Genomic DNA, 16,128 nt, shown 5'->3' with positions numbered 1-16,128 from the left:
TAAGAGAGTTGATGCTTTGCTTCTGGAACCTATGGAGCCTCAGCATTTTATCGCAATGTCACTCCCAGCTGTGTTTCATGAGCCTCCCAGCGCTTTATTCCTCGGGCAGTGCTGATCATTACTTCTGCAACCATAAATTTTGCCTCCTCTTCTACAACCATTTTATGTCAGGGAAGACGAAGTGACCCTCTATTTCTTTGTACATTTCCCCTTTCCACCTTCCCTATGATTAAAAATACATCCTGGGTCTCTGCCCAGGGTTTTCATAGGGTTGCTTTCCAACCATTTTTACAAAGATAGTTGGCTGTTTCTTATATCAGATATTTCCAAAGGAAGAATGTTCTTAATTAAGATGCCATTCCTGGGAAATAATCTCAGGACTTCCTGATGCAATTTAAACTTGTTCCATGTGTCCTCTTATTTATAGGTGCTAAAATGTCATATTCTATTAAACATTTGTTGAAAAACCCAGTTGCATATTCACAACGATATCTTTCTTGTGGACTTTTCTGAGCTACAGAAAATATTAGTCAGACTTCAAGAAGAAAAGCTCTGGAGGGGAAGGGGGCAGGATGGATTATGGTAAAATACATTGGAAATTGCTAGACTAAGCAAATTTAAACAGGTTTATCTACTGCATGGCTCCTGGGATGTATGGTGAATGCCCAAGGGGAGGGGGAGAACATGAGCATTTCCCAATCTCATTTGACCACAGGATCTTGTTGCCCAAGCACCTATTGTATTTTCTACCGTTCTAGGAAATGCAGTTTGAGAAATGCTTAATCTTTTGGTAGGAACCCAAAGGACTAAGACAAAATCATAGATTTGGGATTTGCCTTTCTTTATCAGCACCACATTGCAGCTGATAGGGGAACAAGTATTTTTCTTCTGCCTGTACCTCTTGGTAAGTTAGAAATAGTAGAGGGGAACAGGAGGGAACCTGGGCCAGGAGTGAGCACATAGGGGTGGGGAGGGGGAGTGTAGGTGCCATGGGCAGTGCTCACCACTGAGGCACTCAATGATTTGAAAAGCATTGGTTAAACAAACAAAAATCAACCAAGTTCTCCTGAAAAGTCAATAAGCATCTGGAAGTCTGTACTAAGGAACTGCTATCTTCATTTCCATTCTTAGAGACACCTAAATTGATGCTTTCAACTCTATATGAAAGTCAGGAAGCATGGGAGGGATGAAAGGAGGGGAAAAGCAGGGCATACATGGAAAGTCTTTACTAGGAGAGACCAGCTTCATGGAAATGGCGTTATGCCCAGAAATAAATGGTGTTTTTAAAAATACACATGAGTAAAGCTTTAAGTTAAGTCTTAATGAAAGAACCAAATCAGAAAAAGCAGACTGGTTTCTTTTTAAAAAGAGAGGTTCCAGAGCCCCTGCTGTGGCCTCCAAGAATCTAGGGTGTTTTAGGCCACCCTCGTGGGTTCTGCAGAGTCAGGAGTTTGCATGCATCCATCTCTACCCTGTTAGATGTACAATGTGGCTCCCCGCTACAAGGCCTACTCACCTGCCAGTGGATGCTGATCAGCATTGAAAATGAATTCTTGCCTCAGTGATTTATCCTGTGGAACCCTAAACTATATGGGAAATAGGCAGCCACAGTATTCCCCAATAAAAGGGAGGAAGCCAAGTGAAATGTCATATTGGCACCAAAGAAAGATACTGGGTTTACTTGAATATGCAAAACTTTGGCCAAGAATATACCAGATTTATTTAACCACTTCCTCAAGTTATTTTTCTGGACTGAGGCAAGGAAAAAATAAATACCATTTCCAAGTACAGTTACACAAGTAGGTAAGTATGAGATACTTGAGGTAGAGCTTTTCATTCTCTGATTACAAATTATTTTAAATGTGGCTATTAAAAATCAATTTCCTTTTTTGATAGACAGCACTCTTCGTATCTACCTATCTGTATGTCTCACATGTATATGCCTCTGGCCAGTGGAGAAACCGAATTACAATGAAAAATTCTCTTAAAGATGCCAGGATGGGCCTTCGCTCCCTAATGCTGAGCCCTTTGCACTTCGGCAGAGAATTTTTGTCAGAACTGTCTCCGGTATTCCAATGCCATTCTTCTGCGTTGATCTATAACTCCAGCTACAGAAAGAACACATGCCACCACATGACCCAATTAGACATCCTAGAAAGGGGTATCCAATCTTTTGGCTTCCTTGGGCCACATCGGAAGAATAAAAATTGTCTTGAGCCACACATAAAATATACTAACGCTAACGATAGCTGATGAGCTAAAAAAAAAAAAAAAAAACATAAAATTAAAAAAATAAAAATAAAAAAAGTTTGTGCATAATTCTCATAATGTTTTAGGAAAGTTTACAAATTCGTATTGGGCCACATTCAAAGCCATCCTGGGCCACATGTGGCCTGTGGGCCATGGGTTGGACATGCTTGTCCTAGAAGTATCTAGTTTGTTATTTGAAATTGCTAGGAATGAAGCATCCATTTCAAATAGCCTGCTAACTTTAGCCTTGCTCAAGGCATTTTTTTTGTAATCTCTTTTTTGTCTTATCTGATTTCATTTGAACAAACCTTACTTTACACTTTTCATATTTTTGTTGCATTTTGTTCAAGAACATTATATTGCATTATTGTATATTGTAATTTCTTAAAGGTGAAGGCAGCATCCAACTGCAAATAAAACATCTCAAATAAGATGTTTCAAAAAATAAGACCCAAATAAGGCAGGATGTTAGGATCTGGCATCATTAGGTTCCTAATAGTGTCTAGATTTGTTAATATTGGTAATTCAAGATAGATTAAATAATGGTATTTATCCAGCTAATGGATAAATCTTCAGCAGGCTCTGATTTTGTTATATCATATAGGTGACATCTACATAATCCAATAGCAGATGGCTGATGAGAGCACCTCAGATAGCTTGCCTGTGACAAACAAGACAATATGTGGATTCAGCTAGGTCAGGATTGTGTAGAATCAGCCCTAGAAGCTGAGACCAAGACATTGCTGCATAAACAGGAGGAAAACCACTGGTATTTTAGCAGGAGGTCTCCAGGGGCTGCTGGACCCTCCATAGTCTTAATGATAAAGCCTGCCTTGTACACTTAAGCACATGACTTTTTATGGAAGATGCATACCCAAGAATTTAAGTATTAAATTTTTTTTCCCCTCAATTACTGTTGGCAATCAAATGTACAGTTGTCTTGTTCTCCCTCTGCCCTAGTTTCCTAGCACTACTGTAACAAATAACCACAAACTGGGTGGTTTAAAACAACAGAGATGTATGGAGGCTAGAAGCCTGAGACTAAGTGGTGGGCAGGGTCATGCCCCCTCTGAAGGCTCTCAGAAAGAATCCTTCCTTGCCTCTTTCTGGCTTCTGGTGGCTCCAGACAGTCCTTGGCATTCCTTGGCTTGAAGATGCACCACTCCAGTCTCTGCTTCTGTTGTCACATGGCCTTCTTCCCTGTGACTCCATGTTCTCTCCCTTCTTATAGCGACACTAGTGATTGGATTTATGGCCCACCCTGATCTAGTATGATCTCATTTCAGTCCTTTTCTAAAACCTAAGCAAAGATGCTATTTATAAATAACATCACATTCTGAAGTTCTAGGTAGACAGGAGTTTTGGTGGACACTATTCAACCTACTCCACCCTCTTAATTCTGCTTTTAATTTTTATTTTTTATTCTTTTTGAGACAGAGTCTTGCTCTGTCACCCAGGCTGCAGTGCAGTGGCATGATCTCAGCTTACTGCAACCTCCACTTCCCAGGTTCAAGCAATTCTCCTGCCTCAGCCTCCCGAGTAGCTGGGATTACAGGTGTGCACCACCACAAGCAGCTAATTTGTGTGTGTGTGTGTGTGTGTGTGTGTGTGTGTGTGTATTTTTAGTAAAGATGGGATTTCACCATGTTGACCAGGCTGATCTCAAATTCCTGACCTCAAATGATCCACCCACCTCAGCCTCCCAAAGTACTGGGATCACAGGCATGAGCTACTGTGCCCGGCCTCTGCTTTATTTTCTCAGTAGTCTTTCCATTCATCATTCTTCAATAACTATTTTAAAGCTTATTAAGAATAAATTTTGTTAGAAATGCCTATCAGGCATATGAGTGATATAAAGTGCTATATTATTTAACTAAACCATTAACTGTCTGATAAAATGACAAAGAAATCATTTTTTGTACTAAGATATTCCTAAATTCATCTTTTTATAGAAAAGTTGAAAGCCCATCTAAGTATCTACCAGTGGGGAATAGTTTGATCTGGAAAATCAATGTGACATTACCCATTTACTAAAAATAATTTTCAGAACTATGCAGATAAATGCATCAATGAAAATGCAGGTTATATACCTTTTAATAAACCATGGAAAATATGTATTCATGTGCAAAAATGACACAAAAGTATACAAAAATGCTTGGTTAGGATAGAAGGATCATTTAATATCTTGCTTTATTGATTCTTTAATGTCTTGCTTTATTGATTCTGTAACTTGTTTTAAGTAATTAAAGTATTGTTTGTTATTCCTATGGAAAAGACTACCAGTTACTCCTCAAAAATGCCATATACTCTCTTCAGGCCCCTAGACTGATTATATGTCATTAAAAATTAGCGAGTATTTGTTTCCTAACCACCCAGTCCTGTGTGTTATCACTGAAATGTGCCATTGGGATTGGATACTTGGCAAAACATATCCGACGTGGGAATATACAGAGAAGCATAGACCAAGTATATCTCCTCCAAAGAAGGGCAGAAAAGTTTAATGGATACAAGTTAAACCTCACTCTACCTCATAATGGTGTGGACAAGTGGCAGGCAGAGGCATTTGGGAGTCAGGCACACAGAGTTGTGCTAAAAGTCTAGATTCGTCAAATTGTGTCTTCATGTGCTGAAGGACCTTCATCATGCCCACTTCATGGAATCCTGATGACGATGAGAAAGCCATGTGGTTCTCCTAACATAGCATCACCTCGTGGTTGACCAGTGACCACAGGGCAGAAGGATGCTGAGTAGAAAGGACATGAATTGGCATCAGAGGAGTCTTCTGAACATTGCATTCCCTCTCTAAGCAATGGAGGTAGACCCTGTGTCTCCTCCAAATACTACTGACTGAAGAGAGATGTCAGCACCATCAGCACCATTAAAAGTAGTGTTGGGAGCCAAAATATTGCCATGGGAATCACTGATTGGTTGTGAAGAGAGATAGCAGCAGTATGAATGTAGAGATCGAGTTGCCACCTCCTGAGCCTACTTGAGGAACTTAGCGTCACAAGTGGGACAACCAGCCTTTATGTCCCTCAATGTGATGCATATAAAGTCACAGCACCTCCTAGAAGTATCCTTAAAGACAGATGTCAAGAGGGATTGCTTTAGACTAAAATTGACTTAAGAGACATAATTATCAGAGACATAGTGTGAAATTTGGTACCTTGATTCCAACAGTGTAACTGTAAATAGGGGAAATATTAAGATGGGCTGTGTATTATACCATAGTAAAGAATTATGCCAATTTTGTTCGATATAGCATGGGAATGGTTGGCTCCAAATTAAATTTCGAGCTGCAGAGGCAAGTTATTAGGAATTAAATGTTCTGATATATGGAATTCACCTTAAAATATTTCAACAGAGAGGAAAGAGAAAAAATGAAAGGAATATAAAGGAAATGTGGCAAACGAATGTTTATAATTGTTGGGTTGTCATCATAAATACATGAGGGGTTATTGTATTGTTCTCTCCACTTTTGTGTGTACTTGAAATGTTTTTTTTTATTTTATTTATTTATTTATTTATTTATTTATTTATTTATTTATTTATTTATTTTTGAGACAGAGTCTCGCTCTGTCGCCCAGGCTGGAGTGCAGTGGCGCAATCTTGGCTCACTGCAAGCTCCGCCCCCCGGGTTCATGCCATTCTCCTGCCTCAGCCTCTCCGAGTAGCTGGGACTACAGGCGCCCGCCACCACGCCCGGCTAATTTTTTGTATTTTTAGTAGACACGGGGTTTCACCGTGGTCTCGATCTCCTGACCTCGTGATCCACCTGCCTCGGCCTCCCAAAGTGCTGGGATTACAAGCGTGAGCCACCACGCCCAGCCTTGAAATGTTTTATAATAAAGAGTTTAAAATATATAAATAAATTCTTAGAATATTAACTTGCCAAAAATAATTGTCTGTGATTTTTTTTCCTGAGCAAGATTTAAGAACTAATTTTTCCACAGCTGCTGTTGAGAGGCAAAGAGTTCTTAGGGATCATGGATGATAAAAACAGACCTTCTCACGTGCCACTGGTGGGAGAATAAATTGATGCAATTTCGGTGGGGTGCAATTTGGCAATAGCTACCATAGGACAAATACTCTTACCCATCATTCTAACGTCTAAGAATCTATTCTATAAATATATGTAGAGGTATGCTATGAAATGTTCAAAGACATTCACTACGATACTTTAATAGCTAAGAACTGGAAGGACAAACTGTCTACCAATAGGAACTGGTTAAAGAAATTATCGCCATTCAGAGAATGGAAAGTTTAAGCAACCCTTATAATTAATGTATTAGAGCTATATTGCCAATATGAGAATGTTTCCCAAGATATTTGACATTAAAAAATGGTGCAGAAAACTATGAACCCATTTGGAGTTTTAAAAAATGTCTGAAAGGATACAATAAATGGATAATAATAGTTACCTTCTGGGAGTAGGATTGGCAAGAGAGAAAGTCTTCACTTTTCATTTTATATATTTGAATGTTTGCCATGTGCAGATGTTATTTTATTTTATTTGTTTATTTTTTTTTTCTGAGATGGAGTCTCACTCTGTCACGCAGCCTGGAATGCAATGGCACGATCTCTGCTCACTGCAAACTCCGCCTCCTGGGTTCGAGTGATCCTCCTGCCTCAGCTTCCCAAGTAGCTGAGATTACAGGCGTGCGCCACCAAGCCCAGCTAATTTTTGTATTTTTAGTAAAGACAGGGTTTCACCATGTTGCCTAGGCTGGTCTTGAACTCGTGACCTCAGGTGATCCACCCTTCTTGTGTTCCCAAAGTACTGGGATTACCGGTGTGAGCTACTGCATCTGGCCAACCATGTGCAAATGTTATTTTCTGTTACAAAAAGGAAAAGAAAAAAAAAATTGAAACCGAGAGAATTATGTGCCCCATGTACTGAGAATGTTATCTTAAGAATTATCCTGAGATTGTAATTAGGAAGGCGATTCTGTTAGGGAAAACTTTGCAAACTTACACAGTATTTAAAATGTATAAATTAGGATGGTTTCAAGTTAACAAGAATAATTTTGCCTTCTATAGTATGAGTAAATTGTACACAATTATATGAAACTCTGAAAGTACTTGGAAATCTTCAAATGGCATTAATATAAAATATGAAGTTCTACTATCTTTTAAGTTCAAGTTATACCTGAGAAAACACCAGCGAAATATTTCATTTTGTCTACCATGGAACCAAAATTGGCTTTGAATATGTATTATCCTTCTGTATCGAAAAATAAGACCTACATGCCTCAGGTACTTTTTATGTTCATCATCTCATTGAATTATCATGATTATTCTGCAGGGCAGGTGGTATCCACCCTAATTTCCAGATAAAGAAACTGAGGCTGGGGAGACATTAATCAACTTGCTGAAAGTCACACACAAGTGAAGAAACAGTCTAGAACCCACACACTTCACTCAGTTTGTCCTGACACTTTGCCTCCTTCGTATCAGGAAAAACTAAATAAAAAAATCATCTGGTATTTGGCCCTTGCTTTTACTCCTTTCTTGTTTTCTGCGACTAGCTGTGCCTTCCTCAGTGTGTCTTATGTCCTAGGAAAAGTTTGTTCACAGAAAGCACAACAGGTATCCAGGATTGTAGTTTGTTAAGCAGAGTTTTCTTGAATATTTTCAGTAAAACAGAGAATTAACAGCTCATTGGGGTTTTTTTTTTCCCCTAGATATTGTGGATGCTTTATCAGATCCAAAGAAATTTCTCTCAATTACAGAAAAGAGAGCAGACCAAATGAGAGCTATGGGCATTGAAACTGTAAGTAGAAATGGTTGGTTAAAGATGGCCAAGTTGTAGGAGTTTGATTATCAAACAGTGTTTATAAAAGCAAGACAAAGTAATGAATTAGCAAATTTAAGGAGGGTTTTTAAAACTGAGCTCATCAATTCAACAATAATTAACTTTCTACAAAAGTGTGGCATGTTTAATAAAATGTGACTGCCATCAGAAAAATCCACTTCATCATCAGTGGCTTAACTCACATCTGGGGACCCCTTCCCCATTAGAAAGAAAATGCAAAACATTTGTTATGCTTTGGGGAAAGTTTAAAATGTAGGTGGAGCATTTCTAATCAGAAAAATGCAACATCCAAAATGTTCCAAAATTCAAAACTTTTTGAGTGCTGACATGGGATAGTCATACCTTTGCTTTTTGAAGGTTCACTGTACATAAACTTTCTTTCATGAACAAAATTACCAAAAATATTGTATAAAATTACCTTCAGGCTGTGTATAAGATGTATATAAAGCATAAATGAATTTTCTGTTTAGACTTGGGTCCCATCCCCAAGATACCTCATTATGTGTATGTAAATGTTCCAAAATCTGATATCTAAAACATTTCTGATCTCCAGCATTTCAGATAAGGGATATTCAAACTGTACTGTACAGGATGTTTCTGTGATACACTGAAATACCAGTTAACCCAGTTCAGTGAATTAATGATAATTGCTTTTTATTTTTAATTATTTATTTTTTAACAGATAGGATCTCGCTCTGTTGCCCAGGCTGGAGTGCAGTCGTGTGATTATAGCTGACTATAAACTTAAACTCCTGGGCTCAAGCCATCCCTCCACCTCAGCCTCCTCAGCAGTTGGGACTACAGATGCATGCCACTGTGCCTGGCTAATTTTTTTACTTTTTTTGTCAAGACAGGGTCTCACTCTGTTGCCTAGGTTGGTGTCAAACTCTTGGCCTCAAGCAATCCTCCCACCTTGACCTGCCAAAGCATTGAAAGTACTGGCGTGAGCCACCATGGCCAGCCAAAATGCATTTATTATTGATTTTTCACTGTTTGCCAGCCTTGCATCCCAACCTTCTCCCATTCCAGTGCACACGTGGGTTGTTTCTTTATTTTTAAATGTTCTCTTTACCGGACTCCTCAGTTTGGAATGGGTGTAGCATCTCTCCAAGAGGTAGAAAAAGAGAAAGTATTCTCTGCTTGTTAAGAAGTTGGATCTTCTTTCCTTGGCTGGATCCTTTGCCTTTAAGAGAGTAGAAGTCCAGGAAGAGTATGGTAGAAGTTTACTGGATTCAGTAAAATAAAGAATGTACAAGATATTTGACCTTGAGTGACATTCATTTGGGTCAATGTAAATGTTTCTGTTCCAGAGTGACATAGCCGATGTGCCCAGTGACACTTCCAAAAATGACAAGAAAGGAAAGGCCAACACCGCCAAAGCAAATGTGACCCCTCAGAGTAGCTCTGAACTCAGACCAACAACCACGGCTGCCCTGGCCTCTGGTGTGGAAGCCAAGAAAGGTGAGAGAGAGCCGTTGGGTTCCTTATCTTCTGCACCCACCTTAATTACACAGGGTACAATATCTGTAGCTTTAGGAAATATATAAATTCGAAGTTCTTTGTGGGAAAGAACCTTTTACACAGTGATGTTAACTAATTCATCCCCACTCTCTTCCAGACCCTCCCATAGGTAATTATCTGGACAGGCCGTGGGCTCATGAACCAACATAGTTATTCCTATTGGACATTTCTAAATTCTCGTACTGATAATTTTCCCCCATAAGTAGAAACATGATTATTTGTTTGTAAAATTATCAAATAAGTACTTGAAGGCCAATTCCATGTGGTTACCTGTAGATGAAACAAAAGATCATTAAGAGGTGGCATCACAAAGAATCACGTGTCTCATATTCAGCCAGTATATAGGGAAACAACTGTGCTGGTTATTTTAATTGGTTTCCATACTAATTGGCCAAACATCCTTTGATTGGATGGTGCCCGTTCGATACTGAGAGAAAGCGGGCAGGGAGAATGCTGATAGGGAGTGGCAAGGAGTTCATTTTTCTTGTTCTGGAAAGAATTCTGGGGTCACCTTGAGAAGGTCATGGGAAATGAGTCAAAGGAGTATTTTAAGAAAATTATAGTCTTGGCAGAAGAATTCACTGAAAGTGGGCACGCTAAGGGCAAGGTAAGAATTATGATACTCATGCTTCTGTTATAACACACCTATCACATTGTGTTAATAAAGTATTAACAACCAGAGAAAGAGGTTATTGCAGGTGAGACCACACCTCATCATCAGTGTGTCCCTGGAACCATGCCTAGTTAAGATCTAGTAGTCTATTTTCTCAGGAAGTAAAGGGCTGTTTAATGAATGATAGGAGCAAGGAAATCTAGATTAAGTTGGAAATTGTCAAAAGGAAGGAAGAATAGAAATAAGTTGGCAGCTTGAGGCCAGGTGCGGTGGCTCATGCCTATAATCCCAGCACTTTGGGGGGCCAAAGCGGGCGGATCACGAGGTCAGGAGATCGAGACCATCCTGGCTAACATGGTGAAACCCTGTCTCTACTAAAAATACAAAAAAAATAGCCAGGCGTGGTGGCGGGCACCTGTAGTCCCAGCTACTCGGGAGGCTGAGACAGGAGAATGGTGTGAACCCATGAGGCGGAGCTTGCAGTGAGCCGAGATAGCGCCACTGCACTCCAGCCTGGGCAACAGAGCGAGACTCTGTCTCCAAAAAAAAAAAAAAAAGAAAGAAAGAAATAAGTCGGCAGCTTGGATATGGGCCTTAGGCAGAAAGGGGCTTTGTGATAACTCAGACTTCAAGGACAGATCCCAGAGATAAATGGTACCATTGAGAGAAGTACAGGAGTTAGGAGGAGGAGCTGCTTTTGGTAAGGAAGATGATTTTGGTCAAGCTCAAATATCACTGAGGTCAAGCTGTTGCTGATACATCTGGGCAGAAATATGCAATTACCAAATCTATATCAGGTGGAGAAGAAGAAGGAGGGACAGAGAAACAGAATAAGAATACTTAGAAGGCAGAAGGAATGGGAAAAAAGGAAAAAGAGAGATCTATGTTCTAAGAAGGATTAGTTTTGAGAAGACGCTGTAGACAAGTCCAGAGAAGTGAAGACTACAAAATTATTGCTGAACCAGTGGTGATTGGATGATGAGGGTAGAAACATGGTTGGAAAAATGTGAGACATAATTTAAGACATAAAATGGTTGTTCTGGAGGACAGTAGCACGTTGGTAGGAACTAATAAAGAAAAACAAGGAAAATGCAAAAGAGAATACATGGTAAAACAAGGCTATAAGGAAGATCTGAATCAACAGAAGGGGTGAAATTCAGCTGGATAAGGAAGGAAGAGATATGTTCTGTCTGAGCCAAGAAGAATGAGTGAATAGAAGTTTCAGGATAGACAGGAAGAATTCTGACAGACGGTGTATCAGTCAGCTTATGCTGCATAACAAATGACCTCAAATTTTAGTAGCTTAAGACAACCACCATTTATTGAGATCTTGTTTCACTGGGTTGGTTGGTCTAAGCTGGCTTGGCTAATCTCTGTGTCTTGCTTATGCACCTGTGATCAGCTGATAGGTTGACTGGAAGGTAGATGTGAATGACCTTATGCACATATCTGTCATTTGGCAAGTTGTTTCACATTATCGTGAAGCCTGAGCAGGCTTGTTCATATGATACTCCCTGAGTTTAAAGAGTAGCCCTTTTCCAGCCTCTGCTAGTCTCCCATTGGCCATAGCAGGTCACAAAGTGAACCAATATTCAAGGGGTAGAGAAATAGACTCTACCTCTTAATTAGAGGAGAAAGAAATAGTGGTCATTTTTGTAGTATAACACAGATAGATTTTATCTGATCTAAGAAGTTGGGTAGGTGGCTGCTCTCTGCTGAGAAAGGTAGAGGTAGAACTGAAAAACAACAGTATAGAAAAGCTTTGGAGTTGCCCCTGGCTGGAATAGAATGATCCACAAAAAATAAGGAGAAGGTCTGCCACATAGCACACAGGACCCTGGTGAGGGTTGGTGGTGTGTATTAAGTTGATGTAGCTTGATCTCATTACTTCTTCAGCAGTGCCCAGAAACTCAGCAACAACTGTGGACAAGGTACAGCTTAGGGAGTTGCAAGCCTGAAATTATCATAATGTGTATGGTCTGGGACCAAAAGTTTGAAGAGCATTAAGTTATGACACTGTAACAGTTGGCTATTGCTGTGTAACAAGCAATCACAAAAGTCAGTAATTTAAATAAGTAAGCATCTATTATAGCTCATGAGGTTGTCTGGATGGCTTTTCTGGTTATGGGTGGATTAGAATCAGTGACTCAGCTGATCTTAGCTATGTTTATTCAAATGTTTGGGGTTCAGCTGATGTGTCATTGGCTGGGGCAAGTGGGCTGTCTTCCTTGTGGACTCTCATCTTTCATCCGCTTAGCCTGGGCTTGTTCACATGGTAGTTGCAGTGTTCTAAAATGGAGGTGAAAGTACAGATGCTCCTTGACTTATGACAGAGTTACATCCTCCTAAGCTGAACATATCATTAAGTCAAAAATGTGTTTAATACCTAAGCTACCGAACATCATAGCTTAGCTTAGTCTAGCCTATTTTAAATGTGCTCAGAACACCTACATTAGTCTACAGTTGGGCAAAATCATCTAACACAAAGCCTATTTTATAATAAAGTGTTAAATATTTCATGTAACTTATTAAATGCAGTACACCGTAGAGTATACAGCTGACTGGGAGCTGAGGTTTGCTGCGGCCCCAGCACATATCCCTAGCTTAGGAAAAGATCAAAATTCACAATTCAACATATGCTTTCTACTGAATGCATATCACTTTTGCATCATCACAAAGCTGAACCACTGTAAGTTGAACCATCTGTATGTCAGGTTCCTTGATGAGTCCTAGACTTAGAACTGGCATGGCATCCTTTCCACTACATTCCATCATCCCAAGCAAGTCACATGGCCCAGCTCACATTCAAGAGTTGGGGAAACAGATTCCACATATTGATGGGAGGAGTTCCAAAGTCACATGTAAGTAGGTGTGGAAACAGGGAGGGGTGGAATTTTTTGGCCATCTTTGCACTCAGTCTGCCACCCTGATCGTAATATATAGGTTAATGTTCCAGTGGGGTAGATACTAGAGGAGAGAGACTTTGCTAGGAAAGGAAAAGGTTAAAGGGAACCAGGAACAAGATGAAAGTAAAAAGCTTGCTTGGTAGGTATAAGGGAGTGAGTGAAGTTGGCAGGATGGAGATTGCAGTCAGAAAGAGGTTACTCTAAGCTACTTGTCTTGGAGGAGGGGCAGTTCAGGCAGTGTTAATATCCCGTTTACAACTGTCAGTGGGAGTTGAGGTAAAGTGGAGATGAAGATTCCTAGAATGGAAGGCATCAGAGGAAACAGAAAGAAAAGTCACTCAGCATATTCTTCTCATGCATATTGAATCACTGTGTTGGATGTCTGGGAATGCCTGCATAGGAAAACCACAAGTCAGATACTGAAGTTCATGGGGCAGGGCAGTGTGTGACCTAAAAGGACACATGTGGAGGTAGTTAGGCTCAGCAGAGCCTGGTGTAAGTGAGAGGCCTGTTCTTTTGTATGATAGTTTTTAGGAGAATGGCATGGAAGTACAAGAGAGAAGTCTGTAGGTGTTCTTCCCACGCCTCTCCATGGATTGGGGTGGAGTGGGGTGGGGAATAAACTCTACTCCAGGAGCCTTTGGGGGAAGTGATGTCATTTGAGAAAGCAAGCCTCCATTTCTTTCTAGAAAACTGTCTTAATTTGAGTCACCCCAAAGACCCTGAGAGAAGGCTTCCAGTGCAAGTAGTTTATTCTGGGATGCAGTGGACATGGATAGAGATGTGAAGAAGTGACACCAGGGAGGGAAGGCAGCCAGTAATTAGAATGTTTTAAAGCCAGTTGCCAGTAGGCACCTGGAACTTAATGCCCTGGAGAAACTCTGGGGGCTGGTATTGGATGTACTTCTCAGAGGTCTCCTCTTAGAGGGATGAGGGAGCTGGGGAATGGATACCCTGACTCCTGTCAGCCTTTTCTTGAGGGTTCCCATGGAAGGGATAAATTCTCGGCATTCAGACGCTGGCAATTGGAAGTGAACTAGAAGAGCTGATGTAGAGAGGGCATAGTGTGTGGCTGGAGCAGAGAGCATTTGCTGCAGACATCTATGAACGTGGGGAGGTGTGAAATTCCAAACTGTTTTTCTTAGACATTCAGCCAAACAGCAACGACTGCACCAACACAACTATTTTTTTTTTCTAATTTTAAGAACAAAGGATTAAGAAAACCCAGCTCCTAATTTCCAGATTAACGATTAAGAGAAAACAAGTTGTTAAGGAACTAAATCACTTATGGGAACCAACATTTTTACAAATTGTGTCTTTCCCCCAAAACACAAAACCAGGTAGTTGAGGGAAGTTTATGTTTTTGTAGGTTCCTTTTAATCAAGACTTAGTTGAACCAAGACCAAAAAGAAAATAAAAATTGAGAGAGAGAAAGTAAGTTTCATCAGACTGGGTCAAACTCTTAGAATTTGCTAGATCTCTGGAGGACCTTGCATACTCCCCAAATCCTGTCTGTTCATTTTACAGACGAGAGAGCTGAGGCCTAAAGACAGGGAGCTCTTTGTGTGCCAGGAGTCACTCCCTTGCGTTACCCTGCCTCAGTCACTAGAGAGATAGCTTGTGAAAGCCAACTTAGGAGATCAGTAGAGAGCCCCATGGACCCCTTATACCCCAATCATAAAATGTTACAGATCACAAGGCTGATTTCCCTCAGCCAAAACTTTCCTACTGTGGCCTGACCACCCTATCATTGAATGTGCACATCTTAAAATGAATAAAAGGGAAAAACAAGAGCCTGGGACTTGATGCTTATCTTTCTTGAATATATCATACCTAGCCTTTGGGATTCTAATGGAAATCAATTCTAGCACAGAGTACACATTCATTTTTTTTGCCTAAGATGAAAATCTGCAGTCAAACAGAAACTGAGGATCTGGCTACAACTGTTGTTGCCATGACAACACCTGGCCTAGCATCACTCAGCAGGATGACTTAGTGTATTACCCTAGCTCCTCCTGGTATCCTCCTGTTATACACTGGTTTGATTTTATTATTTCCTGTATGTTTAAGGCATTGCTATGCTCAATAGCACATTGCTTAAATGCTAAGATTGAATTTGGTAAAAGGGAGAAGCCAGAAAAAAATGTTTTATTCTTTCACAATGACTGAATTGAGAATAGAGTTGGGAATTAGTTGACTGGTATGATACACCTTGAAATACAAAGGTAAGAGTAAGGATAATAGATACTTTTGTGCCTGATCAGCTCCCCTTTATGGGTTCACTATTCCATCTCACAGCTCCTGTGAATTTTGGCTGATTTGGCGTTTCACCTGCCCTTCTCCAGAGAATTGCCCTGGGACCGTGAGAGTTCCCTTGCCTGAAAGGTTTTGCGAAACCTCTGTAGCACTCAGCTGATTGATCCAGGGTTACAAAAGCCCAGCCTCTTTTTGCCAAGGTGGAACGACTCTTGGGTGCCATTTGTACTGAAGAGCTCCCTGCAGGATCAGACAGGCTGGATTTCTACTAGAAACACACCCTACCTTGTTCCTCTGCCCTGCTCCACTTCTTTCATTCCCTTAGGGGTTTCTCCTGAGAGTCTGCCCTCAATCAATCACATGCACGTGAATCCCCTTCTCAGGCTCTGCTTGTAGGAAACCTGACCTAAGTTAAGACGTTCAACATTTCAATTGTCCAGTTAATTGCTTTGTAATGGGAACTTAAGATGTAAAGCTTATCACATGTAAAGCTGCTTCAAAGTCTTTCGATGAGATTTCAATATGTGAATTCTATATTACCAGTTATTCTCTCTGATTTTAGTATACATAGTGACTTAATTTTTTTTGTTTGTTTAGGTATTGAACTTATCCCTCAAGTAAGGATAGAAGACTTAAAGCAGATGAAGGTAAAACTGCTTGACTATTTTGCAAGCACTCTTATATTACACATATTGGTGACACCAATATATTTTTGTTTCTCACCAAGTGTAATCGTTGTGATTACAAAAAAAGAAAAACAACCAATT

General features: G+C 40.2%; 1 protein-coding gene across 18 annotated transcripts in view; it reads left to right on the top strand.

Annotated features, from left to right (window-relative positions):
* The window catches only part of PLCB4 (phospholipase C beta 4), a 411,579-nt gene that overhangs the window by 359,167 nt on the left and 36,284 nt on the right, over nt 1–16,128 (top strand). For all 18 annotated transcript variants that reach the window (XM_032142697.2, XM_032142694.2, XM_058432941.1 and 15 more), the window contains 3 exons: nt 7,935–8,023; nt 9,376–9,526; nt 15,959–16,008. In XM_032142697.2, the coding sequence (XP_031998588.1) occupies nt 7,935–8,023; nt 9,376–9,526; nt 15,959–16,008 (290 nt within the window). The remainder of the gene's footprint in view (nt 1–7,934; nt 8,024–9,375; nt 9,527–15,958; nt 16,009–16,128) is intronic.

The sequence above is a fragment of the Hylobates moloch genome, unplaced genomic scaffold, assembly GCF_009828535.3.
Source record: "Hylobates moloch isolate HMO894 unplaced genomic scaffold, HMol_V3 SCAFFOLD_21, whole genome shotgun sequence".
Classification (NCBI taxonomy): domain Eukaryota; kingdom Metazoa; phylum Chordata; class Mammalia; order Primates; family Hylobatidae; genus Hylobates; species Hylobates moloch.
This window is presented reverse-complemented; position numbering and strand designations above follow the sequence as displayed.